Source organism: Chiloscyllium punctatum, chromosome 12 (genome assembly GCF_047496795.1).
Source record: "Chiloscyllium punctatum isolate Juve2018m chromosome 12, sChiPun1.3, whole genome shotgun sequence".
Lineage (NCBI taxonomy): Eukaryota > Metazoa > Chordata > Chondrichthyes > Orectolobiformes > Hemiscylliidae > Chiloscyllium > Chiloscyllium punctatum.
In genome coordinates this window covers 6,369,338-6,388,630 of record NC_092750.1, presented here as the reverse complement: position 1 = coordinate 6,388,630, position 19,293 = coordinate 6,369,338, and the positions used below count along the sequence as shown (strand labels likewise).

Genomic DNA, 19,293 nt, shown 5'->3' with positions numbered 1-19,293 from the left:
GAGGTCATGCGTTCAAGGTGAGGAGAAAAGTTTAAGGGGAAATACACGCGGAAAGTACTTTACACAGAGGGTGATAGGTGCCTGGAACATGTTGCCAGCAGAGGTAGTAGAGGCAGGCATGGCAGATTCATTTAAGGTGCATCTGGACAGATACATGAGTAGGGAGGATGCAGAGGGATACAGATCCTTAGGAATTGGGCGGTAGATTCAGACAGTGGATTTGGATCGGCACAGGCTTGGAGGGCCGAAGGGCCTGTTCCTGGGCTGTAAGTTTTCTTTGTTCTTATGTTAAAACAGCCATCACCTACAGAGAAGCCCTAAGCATATACAGGATCAGTTCAGATGAGGGGGAACATGACAGATACCTGAACGTGCTGAAGGATGCCTCATAAGAACAGGGTACTCATTGATCGCCAGTGCTAAAGTGCCACAGCAAGAAACCATAATGACCTCCTCAGGAGACAGTCACGGGATACAACCGATTGGGTACCTTTCATTGTCCAGTACTTCCTAGGAGCAGAGAAACTGCGCCATGTTCTTCGTAGCCTGCAACACATTATCAATGAGGATGAGCCCCCCACCAAGATCTTCTTTATGCCCCCACTTCTCACCTTTAAACAACCACTGAACCTCAAACAGACCATTGTTCACAGGAAACTGCCCAGCCTTCAGGACAACATCGACCACAACACCATACAACCCTGTCTTGGCAACCACTGCAACACATGTCAGAGTGTCGACATGGATACCACCATTACACGTGGAGACACCACCCACTACACACGCAACAGGTACTCATGTGACTTGGCCAACATTCTCTATCACTGCAGGCAAGGACACCTGAGGCATGGTATATTGGGTGAGACCCAGCTGATGCTATGACAACGGATGAATGGACACTGCACAACAACTGCAGACAGGAACGTTCCCTCCCAGTCAGGGAACACTTCAGCAATTAATGACATTCAGCCTTGGATCTTCGGGTGACTGTCCTCCAAGGCAGACTTCAGGATACGCGACAACGCAAAGTTGCTGAGTGACCCCACTATACGATACACTTCTCTCTCACTCACACACACCCTCTCACAGGCATATATACTCCGTAACAGACATGCACACACACACAAACTCCCTCACACACATATTTATGTCTGTGGGGTGCAGTTGTATTTGCAGATACATTCTATTTTGTTCAAAAAGCACACAATCTGGAGGCAGTCAGTTCATGTGACATTTTATAAATTCCTACTTTGTAAACAGAACCAGTCTGACTCAGGTTGTAATACAGATAGACTCTAACCTCACACCTTTAATGCGCTCTGAGCTGAAATGTCACCTTTTTTTAAAATAAAACCTTAAGTTATCTCGGGAATGTGACTGGGATTTACGTATTAATGAATCAAAACCTGCAACCTATTCTAAGTGATTAAAGACTGAACAGCAATTTAGGTTTGTTCAATAAGTTGCACGACACTTTGATCTTTTACTGTAAATTCTGTGTCCTGTGATCCTGTCCCACTAGTTACCTGATTAAGGAGCATTGCTCTGAAAGCTTGCATTTCCATTGCATTGTTGGACTATAATCTGGTGTTGTGTGATTTTTAACTTTGTCCACCCCAGTCTAACATCACATCTTTCAGATAAAGACCACCTTAAAGAGACAATTTGCTGCAGTACTGAAGGAGTGCTGCAATGTTGGAGGTCCTGTCTATCAGACCAGATGTCAAACTGAGATTGACTTCAGAAAATACTTAGTGGTGTTCTGTTGGGGTTCTGCCAAGGCCTTGTAGACTCCTGATCTCATTACAAAGGAAAGTTGTGAACGATTTCCCTGGACATTATAAGGAGAACTGGCAAAACTGAAGTAAATGCAAATGACACACCTAGTAAAATTTCCATAATTATTAGGGGTCAATCATTTCAGTCGTAGGACAATGTTGCAGGAGTTTGTTGAGGCAGTGTCCTAGGCCCAGGTCAGAGGCTAGGAATTCTAGACTTCACAGTGTAGGGATTATATGATTCTGCATTGAACTATTTGCCTCCTGTCCCCTAGTTCTTGTTCACCATCTACAAGGTACAAACAGGAAAATAAATTCTTACTAGATGCCTGGATGAATGCAGCTCCAACAACTCGACATCAGTCACAATAAAGCAATCTGTTTGATTGGCACTGCTGTACAGTGGCAGTGTGTACAAGGTATGTTGCAACACCTCGCCAACACAAATTTGACCGAACCTTCCAAATGCATGACCTGCCCTTTATGTCCTGGCCAATATTTTTCCCCTCAAACCACGTAACAGCAGGTCTAGTTATTTTCACATTGCTGATATTGGGATCTTGCTACAAGGAAATTAGCTACTGTGTTTCCCATATTAGAGCAGCAACTATACATCAAACATGTAAAGCACTTTGGAACATCCTGTGGCCATGAAAGATGCTAGATAAAGGCAAGTGCAATTTGGTTGCTTTAAAAGATCCCATGGCGCTGATTGAGGAGGAGATAGCAGCAAATTGAAGAACTTTTCTAATTTATTGACTGCCAGATCTTTTTTGCAAAAACTAGCAAACAGAAACTGACCAACATCCCTCTAAGCTGTGCAGCCATTTGGAAATCCAGCGCTTGCTGACTCATGTACATTGCATTCATTAACTTCTGCATGCAAAGCTCAGACCTTGGAAATCTGCGAGTGGGGCGAAAAGATTATGGGAACAAAGCAAGTGTCTGCACTTGAAAAGGTAACTAATTAGCAGTGAAGAACTTTGAAACACGCTGGAGTATGACAAACATCATCTAAATGACAGTCACATTCTGACTGGAATTGGCTAATTTTAGATATACATTAAAAGTTCAACTTTCTGCTCTGAATGACACAATAGCATAACACTCAACTTGCCATTTGGTTGTACAGAATTTGAATACTGATGGAAAAAAAATAAATTTTGTTGTAGCTTTTCATTTTGTTTTCGCCAGGACATTTGCAAGAAATACCAACGTGAAGGGAAAATATTTATACCACACGTGAAGAGACTGCTGATTCTTTGATAAGTTGGCTCTGATTGTTACAGGCAGTGCAATGGAGAATGCACCAGTCAATGACAACTGACAATTAACTGCCAAGTTTTGTTTAACTTTTAAACCAAGCAAGTTGACTCTGACTAGTCAAGATATTGCCCTGAGAAATGAACTAGTGAATGGATGTCACCTATTTTATTGAGTTAAAACAGGTATAACATGTGTAAGTTTTTTTCTATCTGTAAAGATCAGGGCCCTATGTCTTAATATATTTAACTTCCAGTTCACACAAGCATATTGTCCTGGAAACATTCAGTGGGAATATTGTCCTTATTTGGCATGGTTTGGAAATGCTGGTGTTGGACTGGGGTTTACAAAGTTAAAAATCCCACAACAGCAGGTTATAGTCCAACAGGTTTATTTGGAAGAACATTTGCCTTCGGAGCACTGTTCCTTCACCAGGTGGATGAAGAAGCGGTGCTCCGAAAGCTAGTGCTCTTCCAATTAAACCTGTTGGACTATAACCTGGTGTTGCGTGATTTTTAGCTTTGTCCTTATTTGGAGCAGCATCAAAGCCCTTTTCTGTGGAGCTCCCATTTGCTTAGGGTCCTGTTCACTCCACATCTCCATTTTGACTTTCCGTATACTCCAAGATTCCTGGTTCATCTCTACCTCTTTGCTCAGGCTTCCATTCTTATTCTGACTTGGGTTTCCTGGTGACATCCACTCCTCTCCAGCATTCAAGTCTCTTGCTCTTCTCTCTTGAAACACTTACCTTCCCACATTTCTCCTTTACAAAATGATGGATGTAAGTCACAGCCAGTTGTAGTAAAGGTGGATTTCTAGCTTTTTAGTGAGGAAATAATTGAAGAAAAATCTCATGCATAGGGCATAGATTTCCTTCCACACCAGATTTTTCCCCTTAAGTTTAAAAAAACGGGTGGGAGAGAAAGATGCATGAGTATACAATAAAACTGAAGAAAGAAGAGGTCAGCTTTGGCATTCAATGAAATAAAGCAGTCTCATATCTGGTATTGACAATTTTTTTTGTGCAGCTAATGTTCGGTTAAATGTCTATATAAAGGGCTATATAATCTACTACACCTTTCTAAACGACTAAATGTTGTTTATTGATTTAGTTTATCGTAATCGCTTTGCTACTTCCTTGTTTACAATGGTGCCAGAGTGAAAAATAACTGACATTATATGAAACTCTCACTCCTGGACTTATCTCTATGATGCTACACATAGCATCATTATCCAGGAAGTCCTTATCACTTCTGCTGCTGATGTTGGGTTACTGAATGATTCAGACCAGCTCTGTGCCAGCTATTAACACTCAGCATTCTACTCACTTTCAAACCTTTGAACATAAAGCTATTTCAATTGAAAAATGCCACACAGAATTATTTTTAGCCCCAAGAATGAGACAAAGACAAATCAAGCTTTCTTGTCTTTTAATTAACAAATCTAAAATCACTATAACTGGTAGCATTCCTTTTTTCCAGACAGTAAGACTGATGTTGGATAACAGAAATTTTCCAGGTACAACATGGAATTAGATACGGGAAAAGCTTTCTTTACACTGCCCCCATCAGTCACACTCAGTGTAGGTACAGCACGGGGACAGACATGGGATAAAGCTCCCACTACACTGCTGGAAAAATATGTCTCAAATCCAAACATGTTTTCTGGCAATGAACTCAGTGATGTCAATAATTGATTGCTGGAACTGTCAGGTTTAACATGGCTAAGTCAGTAGACAGGGAGAAAGTGAGGACTGCAGATGCTGGAGACCAGAGAGAGTGGAGTCAGTAGTCAGTGGAGAATGACATTTTATACTAAGCTCTGTTTGCATAAGGCCAATATGCAAGCTACAGCTAGTCCTGCTAACCTTCTCAATTTATTAACCCACTGACCTATTCTACAAATCACTGAAGCCAATAAATCAAGCAGTAAGTATCGTTCCTTTGTACCAAATATATGACACAATTTATGGATGTAGGTTTGCTAGCTGAGCTGGAAGGTTCATTTCCAGACGTTTCGTCAACCTACTAGGTAACATCTTCAGTGGGCCTCAGGGCGAAGCACTGCTGCTGATTCCTGCTTTCTACTTATATGTTTGGGTTTCTTTGGATTGGTGATGTAATTTCCTGTTCTTTTTCTCAGGGGGTGGTAGATGGGGTCTAACTCGATGTGTTTGTTGATAGAGTTCCGATCGGAATGCTATGCTCTAGGAATTCTCGTGTGCGTCTCTGTTTAACTTGTTGACTGGGACAACACATCCATCCTAGGACAAGCCAAACAGAGACATGCACGAGAATTCCTAGAAGCATGACATTCCAATCGGAACTCTATTAACAAACACATCGGGTTTTTTCTTGCATCTAAGAACGTTCAAACTGATCAGGCTTTGTCACAAGAACAAGGTGAAGTGAAGTCTGAAAACAAATTATGTCAGTGAGTTTTGAGAAGATTTGTAGCTCAGGATGAGGTTCTGGATATAGGTTTGCTAGCTGAGCTGGAAGGTTCATTTCCAGATGTTTTGTCACCCTACTGGTAACATCTTCAATGGGCCTCCAAGCAAAGCATTGCTGCTGATTTCTGCTTTCTATTTATATGTTTGTGTTTCTTTGGGTTGGTGTTGTCATTTCCTGTGGTGATGTCATTTCCTGTTCTTTTTCTCAGGGGGTGGTAGATGGGGTCTAACCCGATGTGTTTGTTAATAGAGTTCCGATTGGAATGCCATGCTTCTCGGAATTCTCGTGCATGTCTCTGTTTGGCTTGTCCTAGGATGGATGTGTCGTCCCAGTCAACAAGCTAAACAGAGACGCACACGAGAATTCCTAGAGCATGGCATTCCAATCGGAACTCTATCAACAAACACATCGAGTTAGACCCCATCTACCACCCCCTGAGAAAAAGAACAGGAAATGACATCACCAACCAGAAGAAAAAAAATAGAAACCTTGAATAACTCACAACAATTCAAATCTGTCCTGCCATTATCTCAAATAACTTCTCGTAACCATTCACAGGATGAGGGTGTTGCTGGCTAAGCCAGCATTTACTCAACATTCCTGATTACTCAGAGGGCACTCAGAGTCAACCACATTGCTGAGTGTCTGGAATCATGGGGGATGGCAGTCTCCTTCCCTATAGGAGGGAATTAGTGAGCCAAATGGGTTTTTACGACAATTGACGATAGATTCATGGCCACCATTAGATTCTCAATTCCAGATGCTTATTAAATGTAATCTCTACCACATGTCCTGATGGGATTCAAACCCATGTCCCCAGACAAACATTACCTGGGCCTCTGGATTGACAGTCCAGCGATAATACGACTAGGCTATTGTCAGTCCATCTATTCCAGTTAAAACAAGAATTAAGGCAATAATTTCATGTTCGTTCCTTTCTAAAAATTCTTTCATGGGATACTGGAATTGCTGGCATGGCCAGCACTTGTTATAAACTCTTAAATTGCCCTTAAGGTGGTGGTGAGCTGCTTTCTTGAACCCTATCTGGTACAGGCACTCCCAAAGTGCTGTTGGGAATATTTTGACATAGCAACAGTGAAGGAAGAGACATATTGTTCCAATTCTTTGGCTGGAATACTAGAGGACAGAAGAAATTGAATAGGAGATAGTACCATCATGAATAAAAGGGTATGGGTGGGGTTATAAAATATTCTTCCCAACTCTGAAGTGTGAAAGAACATCCAGTAATGCAAGCGGAACACATTGTTCTTCTGAAGAAAAGTACCATCTAATCCATACAGTGTTTGGATTAAAGGGTTCTCAGTATTGATATGTGATTAAAGACAATTGGAAAAAAAATCTAAAGTGGTGGGTCATTTTATGCATTGTGTAGGTATCACCACAAACTCAAAGAAGAACCAGAGCTTTCATTATGATAGATGTGCAACACTGTGTACTGTATGAATGAATGATGGAATATAGCAGGTATTCAAGAAAAACTCAAACAAATGCTCTCTTCCAAAAGAGAAAATGCTGGAAAATCTCAGCAGGTCTGGCAGCATCTGTAAGGAGAGAAAACAGCTGACGTTTTGAGTCTAACTGACCCTTTGTCAAAGCTAAAAAAAGGGAGAAATAGGGAGGCTGAGATACTAGGCTGAGAGAAGGTGAGTCATGGCTCCAGAAGCAAAGATAGCAATAAATGACAGTGCATAGAGAGATTATATGGAGATTAGGAGCTGTGAATGACCAAGGCTGAAGCCACTGCTATGTGACAAAATATGTGGGGGATGGTGCAGCAGAGGCAAAATGGGAAACGGGGAGAAGGGTAGCAAAGGGGGAAGAGGAGAGGAAAAAGGTGATGAAAGTGTGGGGAGCGAGAGAAAGAGAGACAAACAGACAGACAGACAGACAGACAATCAAGAAATAAGAGGTATCGAACAGTGAGAAAAAATAAAAAAAACTAAATAGAATAAATTGAATAAAATTACGGAGGATAATGAAAACAGAGGGGTCGAGATGGGATAATCATCTGAAGTTGTTGAATTCAATGTTGAGACTGGCAGGCTGTAACGTGCCTAGTCGGAAGTCGGAACACTCAAATGCTCTCTTCTTTTACTGTCCTGAATTCTTTGGTCACTCTCCAGCTTTTCTATTATTTTCAAATCTTCTCCTCTCTGCAACACTTACACATTCCTGTCATGTTTCTACTGCAACTTCTTTCTTACCCTCTTTCTAAGCTTACTTAACCTTTATTTCATCTCCATTCTCTCCTATCTCTCTCCCAGTTTTTGTGATTGCGTTCTAACATCAAGCTTTTAATTGCTTATCTTTTCAAAGCTCAAGACATTAAAAAGAAACTGAAACAAGATTGGAAATGGATCAGCAGGGAGGCCCTGAGTAAATGGTGATGAAACACTTTTAATCCAAGGGCATAGCGTGAGAGGGGGAAAAAAAAGAAAGCATGACATGAAACATTGAAAATAGGAGCAAGAGTAGGCCATTTAGCTCTTCATGCCTGCTCCGCCATTCAACACGATCATGGCTGATCATCCAACTCATTACCCTTTTCCCACTTTCTCCCCATAATCTTTCAACTCTTTAGTGCAAAGGACTACAACTAACACCTTCTTGACAGGTCTGGACTGTTGTAAGCATGGAAGCGGGGTTAGGAGAGGGAAGTCAGTTATATTTCTAAAAACATACTATTCAGATACAGGAGTTGGAAGGAAAACTTATACTGATTTTACTTACGGTACATCAGGTAGATGCATTCCATGGGGCAACATTTTGAGAAGCAGAGTTGTCAGTGATCTGACTAACATTTATCCCTCAACTAACACTATGGTCATTATTGTATGTCTGTTTGTGAAAGCTTGCTATGTACAAATTGGCTGCTACATTTCCTACAGTGACCATGTTAACAGCACTTAACTGATTGTTTCACTTCTGGATATGAAAGAGATATACAAATGCAAGTTCTTTACTTTTTGTTGCTGATCCCTATCCAATAAGCCCTTTGAGAAAATTGAGATATACAATGAGTAAAGATGAGTAATAACATAAAATGCTGGAAATATTGAGCACATAAAACAGTTTCTGTGGAGACAAATTTTATTTCAAACTAATGATCTGACTGATGAAAGGTTATCAGTCTGAAGTGTTAACTGTATCTAGAGACACACAGCACGGAAACAGACCCTTCGGTCCAACTAGTCCACGCCGATCTTGTTTCCAAACCAAATTAGTCCCACCTGCCTGTGTTTGGCCCATATCCTCCCAAACCTTTCCTATTCATGGACTTATCCAAATGTCATTTATATACTCTAACTACCTGCATTCACCACTTTGTCCAGCAGTTCATTCCATACACAAACCACTGTGTGTGTAAAAAGGTTGCCCCTGATGTCTTTTTTAAATCTTTCTCCTCTGACCATAAAAAAAATGACCCCTGGTTTTGAACTCACCCACTCTAGGGAAAGGACCCTTGCTATTTATCTTATCTATGTCCCCCATATGATTTTATGAACGTCTTTAAGGTCACCACTCAACCTCCTATGCCCAGTGAAAAAGTTTCAAGCCTATTTCTATAATTCAAACCCTTTATTCCCTGCATCATCTCAGTCAACCTTTTCTGAACCCTCTTCAGCTTAATAATATCCTTCCTACAGCAGGCCAACCAGAACTGCACACAGTAGAAGAATAGACTCCCTACAGTGTGGAAACAGGCCCGACGGCCCAACAAGTCCACATCGACCCTCCAAAGAGTAACCCGCCCAAACCCATTCCCCTACCCTATTACTCTACATTTACCCTGGCTAATGCACCCTAACCTTACAAATCCCTGAATACTATGGGCAATTTAGCTTGGCCAATTCACCTAAGCTGCACATCTTTGGACTGTGGGAGGAAACCGGAGCACCCGGAGGAAACCCACGCAGACACGGGGAGAATGTGCACACTCCACATACACAATTTGCAGAGGCTTGAATTGAACCGGAGTCCCTGCTGCTGTGAGGCAGCAGTGTTAATCACTGAGCCACCGTGCCACCCCCAAAAGTACTCCACAAGAGGCCTCCCCAATGTTCTAAATAATCTCAATATGACTTCCCAATACATATACTCAAAGAACTGAACAATGAAGGCAAGGATGCTGAATAGCCTTTTAACCACCCTGTCTACCTGCGACGTAAATTTCAAAGAATCATATACCAGAGCCCCTGGTTGCTCTGTTCTACAACACTATCCAAGGTTCTACCATTAATTAAGTCCTGCCCTTGCTTGTTTTACCAAAATTCAATACCTTGCATTTGTCCAAATTAAACTCCATCTGCCACTCCTTAGCCCTTTAACCCAACTGATCAAGATCTCTCTGTAACCTTAGGTAACCTTCTTCATTATCCACTATACCACCAATTTGGGTGTCATCCGCAAACTTACTAGCCATGTCTCCTACATTCTCATCCAAACTGTTTATACAAATGAAGAACAAAAATAGATCCACTGATTCCTGTGGAACAACACTGATCACAAGTCTCCAGTCTGAGAAACAACCTTCTACCACTACCTTCTATCTTCTACAGTCAAGCCAATTCTGTATCCAATAGGCAAGCTGAATCCCATGTGATTTAAGTTTACTAATTAGACTACCAAGCAGAACCTTTTCAAAGGCATTTCTAAAGTCCACATAAACAACGTCTACTGCTCTGCCCTCATCAATCTTTGTCGTTACGTCCTCAAAAACCTCAATCAAGTTTGTGAGACCACCTGATTATTTCCAGCACTCTGTTTTATATTTCAAGTTTTCTGGATTTTGCCTTTGATTAAAGATCTGACTGGATCACTCATACATCTTAAAAAAAGTCACTTAATAGGTCAATCCTTTTGGAGGAGGAGATAGGAAAGGGAATGGCAAATTTCTTCCTCTACTGCTCAAGATTTAGATCCAAAAAGCAGCACTTACCTGCATCATCTCATCTGGAGTGTATAACATTGTCCTGATGATCATGACTCGGTCTAAAAGATCAAGTGGAATTCCATGAGGTGACACTATATCCTCTGTACCCCTGGAGAAAGAAACACAAGATTAATTTTAATGAACAATCCATAGCCAGATGAAAGCTGCAGATCATTTGGCAACCTGCCCGAAATTCCACATCAGTTTCAGGAAAAAAGCTTTTATCCTTGAAAAAAAAAGTAATAGAACAGCTACTTAAATAGACTATTTCCTGTTTAGATTATGAATTGAATTATAAATTTTATGTAAAAGCTGTCGAGTCCCAGTAATTCCATTTAGTTAATTGTATTACATTAAATTTACATATAGATTAAAATTTCAAGCAGACTCAATCCATCTCAATACTGACACTGCCAGAGTTCAAAGAAATCTTTGTTTTTGTAGCACACCAATGTTTTAAAAGCAGAACTGAACCACTAGATGGTGCTATGTCAACATGCCACAAAAATCTCCTATCTACTCCATCCATTCCCTTGATCAACAAAACTCCAAAAATTTAATTAGCAGACATGATAGCATAATTGGCAAAATACATCCTTGTGCTAGTGACTGTACAACAATATTCAGTCTCACAGACTGTAGGTAACTGGAAACTCTGAGCGTCTCTACGCTACCTAAATGAGCTCTTTTGTAATCACACACTGTGGCAAATGGTACTGAGCTACTCAGTCCAGGGAGGTTCCAGTTCACGTCAAGTAATGCTCTGAGTTATTTGATCTCAGCTGGAGTGATCCATGGAATAAAAAAAAGTCAGGCGATAGCAGGTTTGTTATTGCGAAGAGAAATTGGACAGGATTTCTACACAGCTTTAACCTTTCTGACTCGTCCTTCCAGTCTATTTGCCCCTCTGCCCCTTCAAACAACATAGCTTCCACATCTTTTTGACATTTCTTCAGTTCTGAAGAGACAATGGACTCAAAGTGTTAACTGTTTCTCTCTCCATAGATGTTGCCAAACCTGCTTTATGTCCCAGCAAACTGATGCACAGATCAGGCCTTCTCACCTCATTGTGTATTCATTCTCTTTCCCCATGACCTCTCTCCTTCCCTGTTCTGAAGGTAGGGTGCAGTCCCTGGACACCAGTGGCCACGTGATGCCTCACCTCAGTGGTTATACTTAATGTGAGAGCCCCAGAAATCAGAGAATCATTGAATAAAATGATAGATAATCAATGACAACTTCACAAATACCAGAGAGAGAGTAGGGGTGGACGTTTGACCCATGTAAAAACACAATCTGGGTAGTAAGATTCTAAAATTCCTCACCGAAGCACTCAACTGCTTGGTGTTTTTGACACAACCTGTCACCTCCATCCAGGAGATGCAGCAGGGCCTCCCATAAGCTTGAAGCCCTAGAAATAAAAACAGAAAATGCTGGAGAAATTCAGCAGATTCAGCATCATCTATGGATAAACTGTTAACAATATTGCAGGCATTATACGGAAGTCAAGGAAGCTGCTGTGTTCACACAGTACACGAGCAATGAGAAATACCAGCAGATAAGCGGTATGATTGGAAAACAAGTTCACCAACAGTCTGTGACTCGTTTGTATAAGAAAGTTAGAATTTAAAAAGAAAGGAAAGCATCCTTACCATGATTATTAACTGTAGATGTTAAATTGCTGCACTGCAATGAAAGTAAATAGAGCTAAACAGGAATTAAACATACCACTTGGGCTTTTGATCTGGCCAACACTAGGCCTAAAATCCAACAGTTAACTTTATAAGAGGTCGTAGAGTCATACAGCGCGCAAACAGACCCTTCGGTCCAACTCATTGACCAGACATCCCAATCTGACTTAGTCCCATTTGCCACCATTTTGCCCACATCTCTCTAAACCATTCCTATTCATACACCCATCTGAATGCCTTTTAAATGGTGCAATCATACCCACCTCCTCTGACAGTTCATTCGATACATGCACCACCCTCCGTGAAAAACTTACTCCTCAGGTCCTTTTTATATCTTTCCCATCTCACCTTAAACACAAGTCCTCTAGTTTTGGACTCCTCATCCTCTGAAAAAGAGCATGACTATTCACCCTATCCATGCATCTGATGATTCTATAAACCTCGATAAAACTACCCCTTAGCCATTGATGCTCCAGGTAAAAAGGCTCCCATCTGTTCAGCCTCTCCCTTTCACTCCAACCCTCTAGTGCCAGCAACATCTTTGTAAATCTTTTCTGCACGCCCTCACATTTAACAGAATTGGTTGTAGTATTCTAAAAGTAGCCTCACAATGTTCTGTACAGCCACAACATCATATCTCAACTTCGATAATCTGTCCTGACCAAAGGCAAGCATACCAAAAGCCTCCTTCATCACTTTGTCTACCTGCGACTCCACTTTCAAGGAACTGCGAACATGCCCTCCTAGGTTTCTGTTTGGCAACACTCCCCAAGGCCCTACCATGAACTGTATAAGCCCTGTCTTGGATTGCCTTACTAAACCACAACACCTCACATTTATCCAATTGAACTCCATCTGCCACTCTTCAGCCCATTGGCCCATCTAATCAAGGCCTCGCTGTACTCTGAGATAATCTTGTGCACTGTCCTATTTTGGTGTCATTTGCAACTTACTAACCATACCTCCTATATTCACATTCAAATCATTTCATATAAATGACGGAAAGCAGTGGACCTAGTACTGATCCTTGTGACACACTGAGTTCACAGGACTCCAGTCTGAAAAGCAACCATCTACTACCACCCTGTCTCCTACCTTCAAGTGAATTTTGTATCCAATTGGCTAGTTCCAGCTGGACCCCATGTGATCTAAACTTACTAAGCAGTCTATCATGCTGAACCTTATCAAAATCTTTGCTGAAATCCATATAAATACCATATACCATTCTGCCTTCATCAACCTTCTTTATTAACTCTTCAAAAAACTCAATCAAGTTAATGAGACATGAGTTCCCATGCATAAAGTTATGTTGACTATTCATAATCAGCCCTGGCCTTTCCAAATGCAACTTTATCCTGTCCCTCAGAATTCTCCAACAACCTACGCACCACTGACATAAGGTTCACCAGGTTATAATGCCCTGGCTTTTTCTTACCCACTTTCAGGCACTGTCACCTATTACCATTGATATATTTTCCAAAGCGCGTCATAATTTCTTTTCCAGCATGTGCAAAGATAGATTGCATTTCATAACAATCAAAGTGATCTCAGTGATCGAAATCCCTGCCACCAGAAGATGGAATGATATTGCCCAGAATAACCTTGCACATGACTTTTATTGTCATTAGACTTGGGCTAGTCAGTCTGAACAAGATTCAAAGGCATGTCATAAGAAGAATTGTCAATTATCAAATAAATTGTCCATTCTCTCCAAATATATAATGCACACACAGGTTTCCTAGTGTAATTAAATGGTTTTTGAATCATACTTGATTGTATGGAACTTGAGTACTTTGTTTTTAAAAAAACATGTGATCAAAAAAGATGTTTTGCCTTATATTCATCAGGACGGAATTGCAAGAACAAATCTCAAAGATAACCATAGGTTATACATGCAAGAAGAGGGAGCCGTTTTGATGGTAAGTGGACTATGATGAAAATCATAGAATAGGATCCCTACAATGTGGAAACACCCCCTTTGGCCCAACAAGTCCACACCAACCCTCCAAAGAGCAACCCACCCACATGCATTCCTCTACCCTGTTATCTTAAACTTTCCCCTGACTAATGCACCTAACCTACACATCCTTGAGCACCATGGGCAATTTAGCATGGCCAATTCACTTAACCAGCAGATCTTTGGACTGTGGAAGGAAACCGGAGCACCTGGAGGAAAGCCACGCAGACACAGAGAATGTGCAAATTCCACACAGTCACCGGAGGCTGGAATCGAACCTGGATCCCTGACGCTGCAAAGATGCAGTGCTAACCACTGAGCCACCGTGCCACCCCGATAAGTAAAGGCACTGTCATGAAGAATACATGAGGGAACAGTTAACTGCCATGTAACATAGACAACTGTTCGCTTTGCGATTTGGTATTTTTGCAATTTGGTCTTGATTATTGCAAGGTGAAAAGCTTTTCAGATCATGTCCTCTTTTTAAAGCATTAATTAAGTATTTGCACAATTCTGATTGAATTCTCCTCTGAATATACAATTTCTAGCCCATAACCACACTATTGATTAATTCACAAATAAACAAAGTAAAGTATGGTGATTGTGGAGATCTGAAATTAAAATAAAAAGTTCTGGAGAAATTCAGCAGATCTGGCATTGTGAAACAATGTTAACATTTTAAGACTGATATGACAGTTCTGAAGAAGAATTATATTGGATTCAAATACAGAACAAAGAACAGTACTGCACAAACAGGCCCTTCAGCCCATGATATTGTGCCGAACATTTATCTTAATCTAAGATCACCCTAACCTACACACCCCTCAATTTACTGCCATCCATGTGCTTGTCCAGCAGTCGCTTAAATGTCGTGAATGTATCTGACTCTACTAACAGTGCATTCCACCCACCCACCACTGTCTGTGTAAAGAATCTACCTCTGACATCTCCCTTGTACGTTCCTCCAATCACTTTAAAATTATGACCCCTTGTGACAACCATTTCTGCCCTGGGGGGAAATCTCTATCAATGCCTCTCGTTACACCTCTATCAAGTCACCTCTCTTCCTCCTTCTTTCCAGTGTGAAAAGGGCAGAGGCCCAAGAACAGCTCCCTGTGGGACACCACGAGTTACCGACCTCCAGCCAGAATAATTTCCATCCACTACCACTTGCTGTCTACGTTTGGCCAGCCAATTCTGTATCCAGACAGCCAAATTTCCCTGTGTCCCATACTTCCTAACTTTCTGAATGAGCCTACCTTGGGAAACCTTATCAAATGCTTTACTGAAATCCATATACGCCACATTCACTGCTCAACCTTCAATGTGTCTGGTCACATCCTCAAAGAACTCAATAAGGGTCACAAAGCCATGCTGACTATTGTTAATCAAACTAGGTTCTTCCAAATAGTCATTAATCCTATCTCTCAGAATCCTTTCCATTACCTTGCTTACCATAGATTTAATTCCCAGGGATTTCCCTATACCCCTTCTTGAACAGAGAAACAACATTTGCCTCCCTCCAATCATCCGGTACTTCTCCCGTGGAGAGTGAGGATGCAAAGATCATTGCTGAAGGTGCAGCAATCTCATTTCTCGCTTCTGTAGTAACCTTGGATACATCTTGTCCAGCTCTGGGGATTTATCCATCTTGATGCTTCTCAGAGTTTCCAGCACACCCACTTCATTAATATCAATCTGTTCAAGCCTAGTAACCTGGTCCACTGTGTCCTCACTATCAACAACGTCCCTCTGTCCAGTGAAAATTAAAGCAAATAACTCATTTAGGGCCTCCCTTACCTCTTCAGATTCCAGGCACGAGTTTCCTCCACTATCCCTGATCGGCCCTAACCTCTCTCTGATCATTATCTTATAACTCATATGCGTGTAGAACTCCTTTGGGTTTTCCCAAATTCTTCCCGCCAAGGCTTTGTCGTGCCCCCTCCTAGCTCTCCTCTGTCCATTTTTAAGTTCTTTCCTAGCTATCCTGTAATCCTCTAAAGATTCTTGCTTCCTCAACCTTAAGTAAGCTTCCTTCTACCTTTTGACATAAAGTCCCTCAGCTTTTGTCATTCAAGGCTCCTTCGTCTTACCATTCCTTGCCTGTCTCAATGGGACAAAGTTATCCTACTCTCGCAGCAAGTGCTCCTTAAACAGCCTCCACATTTTGTTGCGCCTTTCCCGTAGAATGATTGTTCCCAATTTATACTTCACAGGTCCTAATAGCAGTATAATTTCTCCTCCCCCAATTAAATACCTTCCCATGCTGTCTGCTCCTCTCTCTCTCTCCATGGCTATGGTAAAGATGAGGCAGTTGGGGGTCACTGTCACCGAAATGCTTTCCCACCGTGAGATCTGACAACTGGCTGGTAGTCTGACACCAAATCCAATATGGCCTCGCCCTTAGTCGGCCTATCTACATATTGAGTCAGGAATCCCTCCTGGACACACCTGATAAAATTGGCTCCATCCAGACCATCTGCACTAAGGAGGTTGCAATCAATATTGGGGAAGTTGAAGTCACCCGTAACAACAACAACAAAAAATATATCACACTCAAAACATTAATTTTTGCTTCTCTAACCACACCTCCTTCTGTGTAGGTGGGGTGAGTTCAGGAGGATGCAGAGATGTTTCAATTTTATTTGGATAAGTTGAGTGAGGGTGCAAATGCATGGAAGATGCAGTATAATGAGGACAAATGCAAGGTTATTCGTATTGGTAACAAAGATAGGGAAGTATATTATCTGAATGCCAATCAATTAGGAAAGAGAGAAATGCAATGAGACCTGGATATCCTTGTATGCCAGTCACTGAAAGTCAACACGCAGGTGTATCAGGTGGTGAAGAAGTTAAGTGTTATGTTCGTAGCCTAGTGAGGGGATTCCAGTACAGGAGCTGGGATGCCTTGCTATAATAGTATGGAGCCCTAGTGAGACCACACAGAGGGTGCAATTTTGGTCTCCTTACCTGCAGACCGATGCTCTGGCTGTGGAAGGACTACAACTATGAAACCGACTCCTAGGACGGCATGGCTGATATTTGAAGAGATACTTTATTCGTTAGGATTAGGATTATATTCACTGGAGTTTAGAAGAATGGGGGGGAATTTCATAGAGACCTATAAAATACTAACAGGATAGACAGAATAAATGTGGGAATGATGTTGCCGATGCCTGAGGAGTCCAGAACCAGGGATCCAAGACTCACGATCTAAGGATATGGGTCGATCATTTAGGACTGAGATGAGGAGAAACTCCTTCATTCATAGAGTGGAGATCCTGTGAATTTTCTGCTACAGAAAGTGATTGAGGCCAAAATTTTCAATGTGTTTTAAAGAGGTGATTGGTAAGGCTAAAAGGATCAAAGGACATTGGGAGAATGCAAGACCAGAATACAGAGTTGGATGGCCAGCCACGATCATGCTGAATGACGGAGCAGGCTCAATGGGCTGAATGGTCTGCTCCTGCTCCTATAGTTTATGTTTTTGTAATCTAAACAGTGACACAGTGCATAGTTCAAATAATGAAATAGCAACTTAATTGCAGATTTTGAGAAGTTATTCACAGAAAGCATTCAATGTATGAGCTATACCACTAGATAGGGAGGTCCTGGAGTACTTAAAGGCCAATCAGATGCAATAGTATATTGAACAGTTTTCCTCAAAATGTCCTTGTAGGATGGGATCAAAATCTCGAATTACAATCTTAAGTCTACTGACTCAACTATATATGTAAATAATTAAATCCTACCATGAACAGATAATATATAGCTACATATATGTTCATGCATATATGAAGACAAGAAACATATTTCCACCATTTCACAGAGTCACCCATGAGGAGGGAATCATTAGAGATACATTTTGAAATCCAAGATAGTCTTACCTAACAATGCAGTTTCCTCGATTCGTAGCAAAAATAACAATAGGAGCAATGCTGGACTCAAGCGCTCGGTGTAGGTAAGTGAAACATTCTATGTCAAGCATAGGAACTTCATCGATGAAGAGAACCCCTGGAACCAGCTCAGCAATGCCTTGATCGATGTATTTGTTAACGACCTTGTTAATCTCACCTCGTAATTTGTCTGCAAGGCAGAAGTTATTATTTCATTTTAGGAGGTCAAAAATAATTTCGAAAAGGTTTTCTTCAGAATATTGAATCATACTAACATACAAAGGATCATAAGAATGTCTCTCTCCAGATATGTTAAAGTCACGCACATCACTAAGTCATCTCTGGAGGTCCCATGATGGACGTTATACTGTAACTGCCACCACAACTTAAAATGGATAAATTAACTATAGAATGTGGTACTAAAACATAGACACTTTAAGATTTTCATATTCCAATAATTTAGTTAATACTCCTTTGGACAATCAGACGATAAGTAAAAAGCATAACTTCCAGATTCACATTGAATAACCACTGTCACAGTCATGATTTGGAGATGCCGGTGTTGGACTGGGATGTACAAAGTTAAAAATCTCACAACACCAGGTTATACTCCAACTGGTTTAATTGGAGGCACTAGCTTTCGGAGCACCACTCTTTCACCTGATGATTTTTAACACTGTCATAGTGAACTGATGGACAGATTGGATTTCAGCAGAAATGCAGGGCTACAGTTCCCTCAAAGGTTGAGCAATTTGTTAATGAGGTTAACGCCTCAAGGAAGGTGACACGGCAACATAAGGCAAAACAAACAATGGCCTTAAAACTCAGAAGGACAAAAGCTGTAAAAGTCAAACTGAGAGGAAAACAGAAATGCTGAAGTGAAAACGATGTACACCAAGCTCAAGGCTTCAGGTTCCAGCTTGTGCCTCCATATACAGCAATCCCAGGGATTCCTACATAGGCTCAGTGATACGGAATGAAAACAACACAGAGATTAGCTTTGTGGCTCACACAATCAATCAAATGTCTTTGGAGGACACCGACCTACCATCTGCGTACATTGCTTTACTCTCCTGACAGAAAAAAATATTTAAAACACACTGCAATGTGTCAGGCTTAAACTTCCCAGAATATCAGAACTTCTTACACTACTCTTCATTTGGATACTCAGAAAGCTACTGAAAACTGTCAAATTTTTCAATAAAAGGAAACACCATGAGAATTCAAGGCAGAACATGGAACTGAGATAACTACATTTTGGAAAAGAAAATCAGAGCAGGACCTATATACATAATGGTCAG

The 19,293-nt window shown here is 41.1% G+C and overlaps 1 protein-coding gene across 1 annotated transcript in view; it reads right to left on the bottom strand.

Annotated features, from left to right (window-relative positions):
- Window positions 1-19,293, bottom strand: part of ruvbl1 (RuvB-like AAA ATPase 1) — a 75,266-nt gene that overhangs the window by 12,317 nt on the left and 43,656 nt on the right. Inside the window, exons 8-9 of the mRNA XM_072581796.1 lie at window positions 17,984-18,182; window positions 10,455-10,557 (exon numbers count right to left, since the gene is read on the bottom strand). Of these exons, the coding sequence (XP_072437897.1) occupies window positions 10,455-10,557; window positions 17,984-18,182 (302 nt within the window). The remainder of the gene's footprint in view (window positions 1-10,454; window positions 10,558-17,983; window positions 18,183-19,293) is intronic.